The sequence below is a fragment of the Mixophyes fleayi genome, chromosome 12 (assembly GCF_038048845.1).
Source record: "Mixophyes fleayi isolate aMixFle1 chromosome 12, aMixFle1.hap1, whole genome shotgun sequence".
NCBI lineage: Eukaryota > Metazoa > Chordata > Amphibia > Anura > Limnodynastidae > Mixophyes > Mixophyes fleayi.
In genome coordinates this window covers 7,712,174-7,728,466 of record NC_134413.1, presented here as the reverse complement: position 1 = coordinate 7,728,466, position 16,293 = coordinate 7,712,174, and the positions used below count along the sequence as shown (strand labels likewise).

Sequence of the window (16,293 nt, the reverse complement as noted above, 5' to 3'; positions counted from 1 at the left end):
AGTTATAACACCATATGGTAAGGTGCAAAAAAACCAAGTGCCAGGAATAACCACAGGCACTGAATTTGTCCCAATAAGAAAAGTAGTTATATAACCGATTGGCAAGGCTTCATTTATGCTTTCTATGATGTTAGAAGACTTTACACAGACATTTGCAGAAGATCATTGTATCAATGTCAGGGTGATGGAAGTTCACAAGAGTTAAAGCAGAGTTACTTGAGAGAAATAATAGCTATAGTGCCTGGAACTCTCCATACAATCGAGGCCACTGTATGGATCTAGCAATGAAAGCCATGAGTTTGCAGTGTGTGTAAATAATGTGCAGCTAGAACCATGCTGTCACTGACAGCCCTCGGGTCAGCACCGGCTCCAGATCCTGGGCACACACTGCTCAATTTGATGCCTTGTGGTAGCAATATGATCACTTTCAATAGTAACGAGCACTGCTGAGGGATTGGAGACATGGGTCATCACCTCCCTCCTGTAATTCCCCTTTAAAAAAAATATATATCAATATATTCACTCAAATAATCTCAATTGTAAAGCACTAGAGTATGCTGATATATAAATATCTCCCTACCACCCCTATAAACACTTTTCCAACCCACCCTGTGAGACAGATTTATTATGCAGCAGTAAATGTCTCACCCAATGATCATTAGCCCCAGCCCTTGTCTACCTTTACACCAATCACAGCATTCTCCACAGTGCCCGGAGGATGTTATATATGACTGACAGTAACAGAATGTAGGAGACTGATAGATGCAGATTGGATGGGCTCAAAACAGGAGCCGGCTTCATCTTAACGCTGGCTTTGTATTGTTTATTACAAGGTGTAGTATAGTGCTGATAAGACCAGCTACCTTTATACCTTACAGCTGAGAGCACGTTATATTAACTGCAGGACTGGATGAGCAGCATTGTTTTGCTACTTGAAGCCAGTGTAGATGTTGGGAACCGGTCCTCTTTACATTGCACACGGATGGGCAGATTGAACTAGCCGCGATGTTCCTCAGGACGCGGCTGCACCTTTTTACTGTAAAAAAAACAACGCTCACATTTGCTCGTGTCTTTATGGGGCGTGAGCAAAAGTGAACGATATTTCAGTAAAATCGCCAGAGTGTCTTGAGGCCATTCCAGGACCCTAGGCAGCGATTTTTTTTTTACAACTGAATCTGCCCCAGTCACCACCCTTAAGTGAGGTTTCAAAACAATCTACAGATTTCATACGAATATACAAACATTACAACTATTATATGTCCTTTTAAGCGTAAGAACATGTATTTATTGGACAGAAAAACTAGATTATATGAAACAGAGTATGTCATCTCTTGCCTTTTATTGGTATATTCAATATTGCATTGTTGTATTCCTCAAAACTAGAAAAAAAAGGCATTTTGGGTGTTTAGAATTGAATAAATGGAAATGTCAGCCATGCATCTAGTGATTATATATATATATATATACTTACACAAATCAGTTGCTGTTCTCAGCAGCACCAAAATGTATTCAAACGGTTAGAAGAAAAGATGGAACTCTATCTTATGTGGAAAATGCAACTTGATCACATCACGTGGCCTTAAGTCGTGTCTGAATGCTTATCGGTGGGCTATTTACATATGCTTACATTATATAAATTACGTGTATTCTTCTGTTCACACAAAACGGTAAAACTACCTCAAGAATGGCTACATCAAAAAAACCTTTAAAATCAATTTACAAAAAGGTACCTTAGCAGCAGATTGGAGAATTAGATCCCGATCGGTTGTTATTGACAAGTCACCGGCAGGATATGAGCTTGGTGGAACCAGCTGCAGTGACCTTTCATGTAACACTGCTGCCCTACAAGTCCATCTGCAGAGTCCAATTCTGAGCTACTCGTATGATCAAAAAGGCAGAGACGTTTATTAAACAACCAAACTTATATTCTCTTAAAAATAAACGTGTCGGCTGGAGGATTCTGAGAAGGGCAAACGTTTACTCCAAACGATAGAATCGTGAATCGAGTATATAAACGAAACCACTTCTATCTATAGCTGAGTTATATTAACAACGCTGCAAGATTTCTTGCAAAAAGCAAAAATATAATGGTATACGTTGGAGAAAGAGCGGCAAACAACAGTTTAGCAGAAACAGGTGCAAACAGAATGAGAACTATACACAATTTCCTTGTCTTCGTAAAAGATGAAAAAAAAAAAAAATATCTTCCTGCAGACACAAAGTGTGTCTATCCGTTAAAAATTGAGAAGCCAGGTTTCCCCCTCAAGTATATGTGGTCATGGGGACCTTATAGGCTGCTGCGGCAGTATCTGGTCGGATCAAATGATTAGTGTGGATAGTTTGCATGCAATTAACTGGAATCTGTATCTTCAGTGGCATTTCCTTAAGAGCTCACCAAAACATAAATCATGCTGCGAAAAGAGAAAGAGCGTTAAAGGATTATACTAATAAAAAAAATATAAAGTGTATACACACACGTTTATGCCCACACTATTGCTACATCCATATCATGGAACTCCCGATGTGACTTCCAGTATCTAACAATCAATGTCACCCTGAGCGTTTCATACGTCACTACTACTCAGCGTTTATTAAGAATGTTCCTGTGCTGTTCTCTGCATTAGGGTGACGCACATAAAAACTGTTCCGTTGTGTAACCCACAGCTACTAGATGTTTACTTTCATTTTCTAAGTTGTACTGTAAAATAACAATCTGATTGGTTGCTTTGAGCAAGGCCTCCTTTTCGTGACTGGCCTGTACCACAGTTCTCATGACCCCCTTTATGTATTTGCTTGTCTCCTAGTAGCAATCCGATTTCATACCTCTACTTCATACTATCCTTGGTACAATGCTGCCGAAAATGTTGGCACTATGTAGTCATAACCGTACAGGAACATGCAATTTAATTATTGTTAAAAGAATAATCTTTACTCTCCCCTGCCTTATATCTATTCAGTATTACTATGGAGAGGTGGAATATAAGCATCACGTTACACACAGCCACACTTACCCGTAAAGATAGTAGAAAAAGGAGAGCAGATAAAACGCTAGTTTACACCATCCTTCCTTTTGACAATATGCCAGAATATCTGCATTCATAATGGTCGTGGGGTCATACAGACCCGGCCCACTCATTACAGGTCTGCTCATGTATCTAGAGACAAGAACACAACATTAATGTCCAGTAGTCTAAAAGAAACCATCTAAATGAGAACATTTTGTAAGCACGGTTACCATTTTTTCCAAGAGATAAAAAAACACTACAAAATATACATGATTTGTAGCACGGTGGCTCAGTGGTTAGCACTTCTGCCTCACAGTGCTGGGGTCATAAGTTCAATTCCCGATCATGGGTGGGTGGGTGGGTGGGGGTGTGTGTGTGTGTGTGTGTGTGTGAATTTAGATTGTAAGCTCCAATGGGGCAGGGACTGATGTGAGTTCTCTGTTCAGCGCTGCAGAATCAGTGGCGCTATATAAATAAATGATGATGATAAACATTTGCCATTTACATCAGACTTCACTACAACTTCAAAATAAAAAGGGTCTGAAACGCATTCACTAAACCTGCTGTTCTCTTCCCCCGAGCATAATCACGTCACTGTAAGACTGATATGTTAGAGTCCCGTCGCTAGTTTTGTAAAGCCTTTATGAATTATTTGTAAAAATCGTTGATCCTGCTATATTAGTATCTCCTTGCTTCACACAAATGTGGATACTGACAGTAGATACGCAATAGTGATTGGTACTCTCCACTCCATACATTGCCGTAGTCAGGGTCAAGGCCGTTTTTTTCATCAAACCGTTCTGGCAGATTGGCTAGGTTGTGTGGGGTCATGAAACCGTTCTGGCAGATTGGCTAGGTTGGGTGGGGGTCATCAAACCGTTCTGGCAGATTGGCTAGGTTGGGTGGGTGTCATCAAACCGTTCTGGCAGATTGGCTAGGTTGGGTGGGGGTCATCAAACCGTTCTGGCAGATTGGCTAGGTTGTGTGGGGTCATCAAACCGTTCTGGCAGATTGGCTAGGTTGGGTGGGGGTCATCAAACCGTTCTGGCAGATTGGCTAGGTTGGGTGGGGGTCATCAAACCGTTCTGGCAGATTGGCTAGGTTGGGTGGGGTCTTTAACCTCATCCTTGATACCAAAGCTAAACAAAACATCTGACACCCTCCACACCTTCTCAGGAGCCCTCCACAGACTCACAAAAGCTCAGTCCTGCTGAAATAACATCACATCTGACACCTGGCACCTAAATAACTCTATGGACAAAGATTTTACCAACTATTCTGTCCCCACATCAACAAATCTACTCCCACATACATACGTGGGTCCTCTCCTCACTCAACCTCCGCTGGCATCTCTCCTGTGGAGATTTCAATACAATTTACTCCACTCCATGTAAATTAGGATGAGTCACTCTTCTTAAACCAATCCTTATGGCTTGAAAAAGAAGGGTCGATTACAGTGAAATTTGCCCTCCCAACAAAAAATGTCTACAAATCACGTCAACGTTTATTTATTGAATCAAACCCAACATGACCTATAGGCCCCTCACCACAATTAAAACCTTGTGCTCTGACTCCTCCAATGATCTCCTATCACCACTATACAGAAGAACACTCAATCTCAAACACTCTAAATAATGTTCTGTATATTGTCCTATATTTATTGTAAGTTAAATGAGTTATGTTTTTTTCTTTATTTTGCGGTAGCAGCTCTTATGGCAGAGGTGCTCAAAGCCTGACCTCAAGAGCTACCAACAGGTCATGTTTTCAGAGTTACTTTCTGTACATGATGTAAGGAATCCTGAAAACATGACCTGCTGTTGGTAGCTTTTGAGGAATGAGTTTGGACACCTATATTTTAAGGTATCCCCACCACTCTACTAGAGCCTACACTACTGGCACTGGAACACCCTCAACCTGTCCCAATCGCGCTCCTGTTGTTTCAGCTGTGCCCTCTGCTCATTAAAGAGCTTACATTTTAAGTAGAAGAGTCCTCCATACCCTGTGTTTTCATGTCTGCATTTATTTTGTCTATCTTCTATGTCTATTTTATGTATGTCGCTGCTGCGCACTGTGGATCATTACAAATCTACTAGAATATTGATAATATTATGTATGGAACAAATTCTAAATAGGAAAGCAAAAAAATTTTTTATTTTTTTTTTAAAAAAAAAATAAACATAATAATACAGTGATTTTGGAAGGAGCCCTGTTCGAAAGGGGCTCTGTTGTCAGTTTTGGGGTCAAAGTGGCCCTAATAAGATTAATTTTTTGCCTATATCAGCTTTTTATACCAGGTTAAAATTGACATTTTACATTAAATCTGAGAGGCGTTTGCATGTCCCTTCTGACAAATGTAAGTGTGGTTTAATAAATAGATGCACCTCTACACCTCTCTCTCCTTCATCAGTCCTGGTTGACAGCTGTTGGTTGTGTGGATTAAGGACCACTGAAATCAGATAACCTACAACTATGTGCAGATTAATAAAACACAGAAAGTGAAAAGTGAACACTTTAATATCACTGCTTACCATTAATCCTTAGTAAAGAGATGAGTGCCCATATGCTACTATCTGTGGGGAATCTATAGTAAGGGGTGACAAGGCTGGACTCCTAATATGGGCTACGATGAGCGTTCAAGACAGTGATACAAACTGAAATACTTTACCTCCAAATATGGTAAGCCAATAGCGGCATGTTTAAGCCTAGAGTCAACCACTCGGCAGCGCACAGGAACATGACGCAGAAGAACGCATGGATGAGATACTCCGGGAGAACAAGCTGTAAGAGAATAAACAAGAACACGATCAGTTAAGTTTAAATTTATATGCAGTGTATTTATGTCATATTTTGGTGCTGGAATAATAAAAAATATATATATATAAAGTTATCTGTGTTTTAAAACTGTCTAGTGCCCTGTCTATCTCTCAAAGGACCACCAGTGTTATTAAGGACTAATTTAGTGATCCTCGTGCAGCGCCGCCCTTATTTTCTGTTTGTTTGTGTTTACGATCAGTTAAGTGTCACACACATCCAGACGCCGCACTCCCACACACTCCGCCACGCTCCTCGGCATACAAGATAAGACAGTGGAACCGTTTAGCGCACCAGCATTCAAATGGATTTCTCCCACTACCAGGGTTAGCAAGCTAGACCCATATAGACTAATTTAACTAGATTTTTAAACAAATGCCCATACACTCACCTCCAACCCCTACCACTCCCTCACTCTTGTCTTATGGTGCCAGCATCTTCATTTGGAAATAAAAATTATTTTAAAACGTGTTAGGTCTGGATGTCCATAGTCACAAGGCCAAACCCAACACCAGGGGGTAAATGTATCAAGCTGAGAGTTTTCCGGCGGGATTTAAAAACAATCAGATTCTAGCTATCATTTATTTAGTACATTCTTCAAAATGACAGCTAGAATCTGATTGGTTGCTATAGGCAACATCTCCACTTTTCAAACCCGCCGGAAAACTCTCAGCTTGATACATTTATCCCCAAGTCTCTGCAAGAGCCTAAGCCAAACGGCTGTTTATCTTTGGAAATAAAAATGTTTAATGTCGCAACCCATGCCTCCAATGCAAACTGAGGCTAAGGCAAGAAGAGGGCGAGGTACAGGATGAGAAACTGGGCAAGTGATAGGATACGGATTTTGAAAATCAAGAGGTGTCAAACTGGATGGTTAGAGACCCCCGGCCATGGATTTACATACAAAGTTTCTCTTCTAAATCGTATCCTATACTTCTAGTCCTAGATAGGTCACATGTTGTGTTTTAGACACAGAGGCTGAGGGAGGAATCCCATTACTATAATCTCTCTCCACATCTAATAACATCTTATTCTGCACAAAAAAGATTCTTTAAAGAAAGGAAGAAAAAGAACAAAAATCACAGGAGCAAACATTTTGAATGAACAACTCATAGGATGGGCATGAGCCTAATCCCGCTGCAGAAGTAGCACCAGACAAATCGCCTCTACAAGTGCAGGGGCGGTCGTCTGACAACGATAGATTGGAAGAATCTGCTCTACACACGTGGCAGAACCCCCCCCCCCCCCCCCTCACTCAGCTCTTGGACAGACGTAAGGCTCAGGAATGGTGGATATTGCCACAACCATCTGGGCTACAAGTGATTACTAAGTTACTTAATCTGTAACTAGAGCAGGACAAACAATCCAGGAGCTAAACGTGCACATTCCTGTGTTAATATCGCACTTTCCATGCATATTAATAACCTCACAGTGAATAATAAGATGACGCAGTGAATGAACATGTTTCTTTTACCACAAGTGTGAGAATGAAGAGACATTTGGGAAAAACAAAACTGTGAAATGCCTTCTTAGTAACCTAATACGGAGCAGCACCTGCAGAAATCCAGGGAGCGCTGCTGCGATTTCAGGACATGGAAAGGTTGATTTCCTAAAGCTGCATTTACCACCTAGCGAAATATTTCCTTAAGGTGAGTCCAACACCTAACTAAAAGCCATGGGGGGGGGTCTGCTCGGTGTAGCCGATTCTGTAAAGTAGGAAACACATTTTGATAACCAACAGTTATTTTATGTACTACTTCAGAATCATGTCTGTGCTATCCAGTAGGAGTTTTAAATCGCTAAATTGGCTTATTTAAAAGATTCCGTGCAGGAGGAGAGTGCCGAGTCCATCTGTTATACCCATCGGGTGTCCTGGCAGCTCCGGTGAATAGAACCTGCTTTTGTATGTGATTAGCTCTGTGTGTTTTAATGATTGCTCTCCGACCACAAGCCTTGTGAGGATTAGAGATCATTTCAGATTAAATTTAGCAGAAACTGGTATGTTAGGTTTAATGTAGCCAGTATGTAGACACCGGGGACCTGAAACACTAATCGGGTATAAGGTGGGTGGGAAAATAACCCTGAAGGCAGTACACAGTTTCTCCTTTTAAGTCAACAGGCAAAATCACGTTCTTCCATATGAGAAGGTAAATCAGATTTGCTAATAATCTGGGGATGTCGATGGAACAGGCACGTCACAGAGAAGGGAGGGAGGGAGTGTGGGGGGAGGAATCATACAAACAGATGTTCCCAAAATAAATGTGGCGATTCAACAGGAAACCGAGCGTACACACCTTGAGTGCAATTTTCACTCTTTTAATCTTTTTCAGCTTTTCAAATGTCTTTGTTGCGACAAAGTAAAAAGCAGATTGAAAGTATGTTAGTGTGACAGCTGGCGAGACAACAGCCAGATACAGTACGATACATATCTTCTTACAGGCACAAAACAAAATGCATCTGTGACACAAATAAATGCAGTATATTAAAGGTACTGTCCCACTTCAGCTGCAGGTCTGTCTCCAGTTCTTTACATACGGTTGGTAGGAAGGTCCTGCCGGAATTTTGCATTCTACTCATTGAAATAAGAGGAGCCCGTTTGATGCATTATTGGCTCCGGGGAACACAATAGGTGGTTCCTGCCTACATCAAATAGAAACCCACAAATCTTCTAAGAAAGTAGAAATCGGTTCACCTAATAGTACTACGACCCTCACTCCGCTATAGATCACGGGAAGATGGTGGAAACTGTCCTTGTACATTTAAAACAAAACAAAAAAACTAATGTATTAGATTCTTTCAGATAACATATCTTGTATTTTATTTTTAGTGGAATTTTCCGCACATTTCTGCTAGCCAGATAATAGGTTATTGTATCTGAATTGTCATCACTTCTGGTGGCGCTGAAACAGGGCTACAAGTGATCGCCTCTGTGTTGCGCTCAAGGTGTGTGGTGCCCAATGTGGGGGCCCCTAGACGTCCGCATTAGGTTACTGGAGACACCCAGAAACTAAGGAACGTCTAAAGTGGGGGGGTGTCCATAACCATAACAAATCAATGTTACTACAGATATAAAGTTTGTAGACATGTTACTATAAGATAACAGACTAGTTAGGGGATAACAGACTAGTTAGGGGATACCTGAATTAGTTCCACTTTGTTAGGAGAAAAAATAAATAGTAAAATCAACTAAATAAAGATTACTCTCAAGCCCCCCCCCCGCCCCCCTCCCAAAAAAAAAATTAAATTGAAAAACAATTCCTTTGCTACACACTCTAATGAAATGCAGCGCACACTCCTATGATTAGAAAGTACAGGCAGGGTCCTGCTCCGTTGACAAACGGATGACGTGCCTGCCAGGCTAATCTATATGGCCACATTATTTCTGCACTTTAGACAGGAAGCACTGTTAAAAGGCAGCTCCCTGTGCTTAATCGGCAGGGGCGAGTAAGAAGAACACAAGACCATGTGGGCAGAATCTGCTCTCAAGCAAACTCTACCCACAGTGGGCAAGCTGAGTCTTGTAGTTCCACAACAAGCTAGGGCCTTCACCTGACAGCAAACCCAGGATCATTACTAGTAATCATTGAATACCAACGTCCTATAGTATGCTTCCCCATATTAAGGAATTAATCCATTTATAAACCAGACCTTTATTCTGCCAGCTTTTTATCTTACTAAACGTGATCCATGTATTTGAGCCCTCCGTTAAACACGGCTAATCTGAGCTAAATATTCTAGTTGACATGAAAACCATTTTACTAATTTCTGGTATAATGATTACTCCCACGTTAATCAAAATAATTACATAATTAAGTTAGTTTAAACTATAAAAAACGTAATCTATACAGGCTTCAGTAACACATGCTGCTAAGTAGGACAGTTACTTTAAAATGACCAAACCAAACCACACCAGTCATGTAGGATGCAGATGCAACTAACAGGACAGAAGGAGAGTACTCCCACGACTGAGTGGAAATGACCCAATTTAAAACTTACGGGGTTGAGTGTGTTACACTGGTCTATAGGATTTTTGTAGTCCGTTTTCAATTCATCAAATGCAATTATCTGAAAGCAAGCAAAGTAAATAACACACGCATCAATTTGTAAGCATAATCTAGTGACGTCAACATATTACAATAAAGAATAATAATTCAATGTTTATTTATCTACACACTTTTAGAGAATACAGCCTTAATATTGTCTTCATAGCTTATTTGGTGGAGACCTATAGATCAATCCTCAAACAAACAAGTCATTGTCAGACATTGGGTTTCTGCAAAATGCCCACTAGAGAGAACGATTGTAAACAAGTCCTACTGAAACAGCATATAGATAGACAGACAACAAAACAACACTATGTGGGCCTCAAACTATGTAATCAATATACATAACACGAAATGGGGATACAGGAAAAATGGATCACAGCAGAATGGTCTTAAAAAGAATATACGCCGATCAGCCACAACATTAAAACCACTGACACATGACGTAACATTGATTATCTGGCTACAATGGCACCTGTCAAGGGGTGGGAGATATTAGGCAGCAAGTGAACAGTCAGTTCTTGAAGTTTATGTGTTGGAAGCCGGAAAACTGGATCTGAGCGACTTTGGCAAGGGCCAAATTGTGAAGGATAGACGACTGGGTCAGAGCATCTTTATAACAGCAGGTCTTGTGGGGTGTTCTCTGTATGCAGTGCTTAGTACCTACCAAAAGTGATCCAAGGAAGGGCAACCGAGGCTCATTGATGGACGTGGGGAGTGAAAGCTAGCCTGTCTGGGCCAATCCCACAGAAGAGCCACTGTGGCACAAATAGCTGGAAACGTTAACGCTGGCTATGACAGAGAGGTGTCAAAACACAGAGTATCACAGCTTGCTGTGGATGGGGCTGCGTAGCTTGGTGCCAGATACCACAGGACACCTTCAGAGGTCTTGTTGAGCCCATGTGCCAACGGGTCACAGCTGTTTTGGGGGCATGAGGGGTACACACACAATATTCGGCAGGTAGTTTTAATGTTGTGGCTGATCGGTGTAGTTTGTAGCACCATTAAACTGCAGCACACAGAGATACACTAACATGTATATGGGCGTGGACTTTATAATCCAACTGATTATGTTCTTGAATAACCACATTGTGGACCCTGAACCGTAGTAATTATGTGTAAAACATGATATCACGGCAACAACAAGTAAGGAAAAGATAAAGGACAGATATTTTAAATAGCTAAGATATAAATATTTAAAAATATAAAACTAAACGTCACTGGTTTCTCGAGTAATATTTGGTCCGGAGAACAACAAATCTGCTATTTCTATATAAGCTGTGATCTTTTATTTTCTGTAGGTCATACACCATGACCTGTGCCCAGCAAATGGAGAGTATGTAATATGAACAGGGGTATTTGTTGTACAGAATGCTTAGGCGTTAAAGTCTAACGTATATCTCTTCACCGCCCTTCCTAGCAATCCGAGAGATGTGCTTAAAATCTAATTTTACATATTTAAAAGTGACCAGTCACCTCTCACTTCTCTCAGCAATCACCTCCTCGTGGGATAATATATCACATTCATATTGGTTTGTTTTATGCTCAAAAAAGTATTCATTCTGTGTCTTCCTAATGCAAAAATACACAAAATTCTTTCTATCTGGAGGGTTTACAAGAGATCTTATTTAATCAGTTTAAGGCAAGAATGGTTCAGATTTTTAACGGATAATATAGTTCCTTTGAGTGGCATTCTGGTGTGCAAGAGGCTTCTTTCTTCCTTTTCATCTTGCAAGCTAATAAGTCAAAGAGGCAAAGCCAAATCTCTCCAACGCCATCCCTCCACCCTCCAGAACTGCTAACTGGGCAGAAAAGGTGCAGGGTCAGAGGTCAGGAGATTGTAACCCCCACATGCAATTGCTATAGATGCTTTCACCCTTTTGGCATTTGTCACATTATATTTTCTTACATCATGGAATCAAAATTGATGCATTTGGGAAACCTAAGTTACAACATATCAACACAAAATACTCTAATGTCTAATAATGATAAAAAAATATAAAGCCTTTTCTTAATTCGTTACAAATAAAAAAAAAAACAGGACAGTGAACAATGCCTGAATTAAAAATGGAGATCACAGTTATATATTTTTTATATAATAAACAGTTGGTGACGGATGAAGGACCAAAAATTCAGCCAATAGAATTCATTCCATCGTTGCTTTGAAAACAGGTCAGTACATACTGATGATGATTCACAAAAGGCCACGTAATTTTAATGTTGTACTCTGTACTGTGGTCACCCGGCAGTGCATACCATACAACAGGTGCATGAGGCCATCTACCTGGATGGTGTTAAACTCTGTTCCTCACCTTAAGTCTGATTTTAATAAATAATCAAATAGCACTTTTAGCAGCAACCATCAGTTTCCCTATTTAGTGGACACTTATCAGTGTTTAAGAAAAGGCCAATTTACGACACATCAAAGTGACGGCTCCAATACAACAACAGACATTGGATATCCGTATAAAATACCCATCTATGGTGATCAGGAATAGGGGCCACTTACACTGAGCTTTGTAACAAGAATTGTTATGTTATTATTAGTTACATTATAGTCTAATGTTGTCCTATATTCCATAATGGAAAAACAAAGTGGGCTGTAACCAATAATTCACTGATCTAATGGTATAAAATATAATGTATATAGCATTATCAGGTCACATATATCAAATGGTATTGTGAGCAGTGACAGAGGCGGTGTGGATACAGCAGGGTCATATCTTACAAATACAGTTATATGGCTGCTCATCACATATATAATAAAATAATAATAAATATGTATTTATATATTAAGGCAATGATTGGGGGTCGATCATAAGCTCTCAGTAACATCACCTACATACAGACAAGCTGTGGCAGGCAGTTGTGGAACCACAAGTCCCAGCAGGTCCAGCCATCCAGAGGCAGTGAGGGCAGGCTGGGACTTGTAGTTCCCCCTCCCCGCTACTTACGTGCCAGATGGCGAAGAAGATGAGGGCTGCGGTCAGCAGCAGGGCCAGCATGTAGCAGAAGGCCGCGAACGTGAACGCCATGTTCAGTCCGGGAGCCCAGGAGGAAGCGGCCAGCGCGGTGGGTGCTGGGAAATATCATTCACCGGCAGCTCGGCCCCGCGGGAGCGCGCGCGTCCTCCCTGGGCCTAGCCAGGGGGCGCGCACGTTGTTATAGTGTCTGACCACGGGGCCGCGCACGCTGCTGTCATCTGATACCCAGAGAGGCGGCTCCGCAGCATCAGCATCCATAACCTCATCTCCATCCGTGGCCGTCACCAATCACACAGTACCTCCCCCCCCCCCCGCTATATGCATACATACTTATACCAGTGCCCCCCCATATATCCCTATATAATTATACCCAGTACCCTGCCCCTCCCTATATCCCTATATAATTATACCCAGTACCCCCCTCTATATCCATACATACCTATACCAGTAACCCCCCTATATCTCTACATAATTATATACCATACTTACCAACTTTACAATGTTGGTATCCGGGAGCCTGCGGGGGAGGTGGGCGTCATGGGGGGGCGGGCCTCCAAAATCCGTGTCATTTTGGACCCGCCCCCATGACGTCATGACGCAAAATGCGTCATTTGACAGAGGGGGCGGGGCCAAACGCCGCGATTCACCAGGAATCGCGGCGTTTGTGACCTAATTCTGCCCACTTCACTAGGAAGTGGGCAGATCCGGGATTTTGCCACACTCGCCCGGGAGTCCGGGAGACTCTCTCAAAATGCGGGAGTCTCCCGGACATTCCGGGAGAGTTGGCAAGTATGTTATACCCAGTACACCCCTCCCTATATAATTATACCCAGTACCCGCCTCTATATCACTACATACCTATACCAGTAACCCCCCTATATCTCTACATAATTATATACCCAGTACACCCCTCCCTATATCCCTATATAATTATACCCAGTACCCTGCCCCTCCCTATATCCCTATATAATTATACCCAGTACCCCCCTCTATATCACTACATACCTATACCAGTAACCCCCCTATATCTCTACATAATTATATACCCAGTACACCCCTCCCTATATCCCTATATAATTATACCCAGTACCCCCCTCTATATCACTACATACCTATACCAGTAACCCCCCTATATCCCTATATAATTATACCCAGTACCCTCCCTCTATATCACTACATACCTATACCTGGTACTCCCCCATATCCCTGCATACCTACTTATACCTGGCACCCCCTCCCATATACCTACATACTTATACCCAGTACCCCCCCTTCTATATAAATACATACTTATACACAATACCCCCTTATATCCCTACATACTTATACCTAGTACCCCCCATATATCCCTACATAATTATACCCAGTACCCGGCCCCTCCCTATATACCTATATAATTATACCCAGTACCCCCCTCTATATCACTACATACCTATACCAGTAACCCCCCTATATCTCTATATAATTGTACCCAGTACCTTCCTATATCCCTACATATCTATACCAGTAACCCCCCTATATCCCTATATAATTATACCCAGTACCCCCCTCTATATCCATACATACCTATACCAGTAACCCCCCTATATATATCTACATAATTATATACCCAGTACACCCCTCCCTATATCCCTATATAATTATACCCAGTACCTGCCTCTATATCACTACATACCTATACCAGTAAGCCCCCTATATCTCTATATAATTGTACCCAGTACCTTCCTATATCCCTACATATCTATACCAGTAACCCCCCTATATCCCTATATAATTATACCCAGTACCCCCCTCTATATCCATACATACCTATACCAGTAACCCCCCTATATATATCTACATAATTATATACCCAGTACACCCCTCCCTATATCCCTATATAATTATACCCAGTACCTGCCTCTATATCACTACATACCTATACCAGTAACCCCCCTATATCTCTATATAATTGTACCCAGTACCTTCCTATATCCCTACATATCTATACCAGTAACCCCCCTATATCCCTATATAATTATACCCAGTACCCCCCTCTATATCCATACATACCTATACCAGTAACCCCCCTATATATATCTACATAATTATATACCCAGTACACCCCTCCCTATATCCCTATATAATTATACCCAGTACCTGCCTCTATATCACTACATACTTATACCAGTAACCCCCCTATATCTCTATATAATTGTACCCAGTACCTTCATATATCCCTACATAATTATATACCCAGTACACCCCTCCCTATCCCTGCATACCTACTTATACCTGGCACCCCCCATATACCTACATACTTATACCCAGTACCCCCCTCTATATAAATACTTATACACAATACCCCCCCTATATCCCTACATACCTATACCCAGTACCCCCCCTATATCCCTGCATACTTATACTCAGTACCCCCCTATATCCCTGCATAACTACTTATACCTGGCACCCCCCCATGTACCTACATACTTATACCCAGTACCCCCCTCTATATAAATACTTATACACGATACCCCCCCTATATGCCTATATACTTATACCCGGTACCCAGGGCCATCTTAACAACATTATGGCCCCCCGGGCAAAGCAGTGCACCGGGGCCCCTAGATATATAGAGATAGATGTACTTGCTCAGTGACCCTTGAAGGTTTTTTTTTTTTCTTTTGCAGGATTATTTATTCTCATTAAGAGCCCTGCCCATCGTGCCTAATGGAAAAGATGGCTCTGCCGGTACCCCCCTATATCCCTACATACATATATACCTGTACCCCACCTCCATAGCCATACATACCTATACCTGGTACCCCCTCTCGATATCCCTACATACTTATACCTGGTACTCCCCCCCTCTATAGCCATACATACTTATACCCAATACCCCCCCTCCCCCTCCCCTCCCCTCCTTATACACCTTCATACATACACCTAGTACCCCCACCTATATACCTAAATACTTATACCTGGTACCTCCCCCTCCCTATACATCACATACTTATACCCAGTACAACCCCTCTATATCCCTACATGAGTGTACCCAGTATTTACCTCCCCTTATCAGTACACATACTTATAGGGCAGCACAGTGGCCTAGTGGTTAGCACTTCTGCCTCCTAGCACTTATCTGTGTGGATTTTCTATGTTCTCCCTGGGTTTGTGTGGGTTTCCTCAGGGTGCTCCGGTTTCCTCCCACACTCCAGAAAACATACTGGTAAGTTAATTGGCTGCTAACAAATTGCTGGAAAATATATGAGCAAGGTAATAGTCGTATCCCCATCAGGGTATTGCATCAGGTCTTGATTTAACGGATCCCTTTGTGAAAGCAGTACTTTGAATATATGACAATTCCTCACAGGGTGGATTGGATGAGGTCATAGAATAAAAAATAATAGTGTAGTATTTATGTATAGTAAATCCAAACCACCAAAAGAGAAAAGTAATAAAAATATATAA

At 41.6% G+C, this 16,293-nt stretch overlaps 1 protein-coding gene across 2 annotated transcripts; it reads right to left on the bottom strand.

Annotated features, from left to right (window-relative positions):
* Positions 1–1,320: 1,320 nt before the first annotated feature.
* On the bottom strand, positions 1,321–12,974 carry CNIH1 (cornichon family member 1). Of its 2 annotated transcripts, XM_075192580.1 has the most exons (6): positions 12,814–12,974; positions 9,813–9,881; positions 8,111–8,158; positions 5,671–5,783; positions 3,012–3,155; positions 1,321–2,411 (listed from the first exon to the last, which is right to left on the bottom strand). In XM_075192580.1, exons 1-6 carry the CDS (start codon positions 12,892–12,894, stop codon positions 2,384–2,386), a joined length of 483 nt encoding a protein of 160 aa, XP_075048681.1. In that variant the 5' UTR covers positions 12,895–12,974; the 3' UTR covers positions 1,321–2,383. The 2 variants fall into 2 exon arrangements, with proteins under 2 accessions (XP_075048681.1, XP_075048682.1); XM_075192581.1 differs by lacking the exon at positions 8,111–8,158 and having other exon boundaries at positions 12,814–12,969.
* Between the last annotated feature and the right edge of the window lie 3,319 nt (positions 12,975–16,293).

Bases quoted from the DNA above. Each gene is read 5' to 3' on its own strand.
- CNIH1 (XM_075192580.1), bottom strand. From the start codon at position 12,894: ATGGCGTTCACGTTCGCGGCCTTCTGCTACATGCTGGCCCTGCTGCTG. The intron at 5,784-8,110 runs GTGTGTACGCTC...ATTCTCTTACAG, and splicing joins GAGTGAAAATTGCACTCAAG to CTTGTTCTCCCGGAGTATCT. The intron at 3,156-5,670 runs GTAAAGTATTTC...TCTTGTCTCTAG, and splicing joins TTGGCTTACCATATTTGGAG to ATACATGAGCAGACCTGTAA.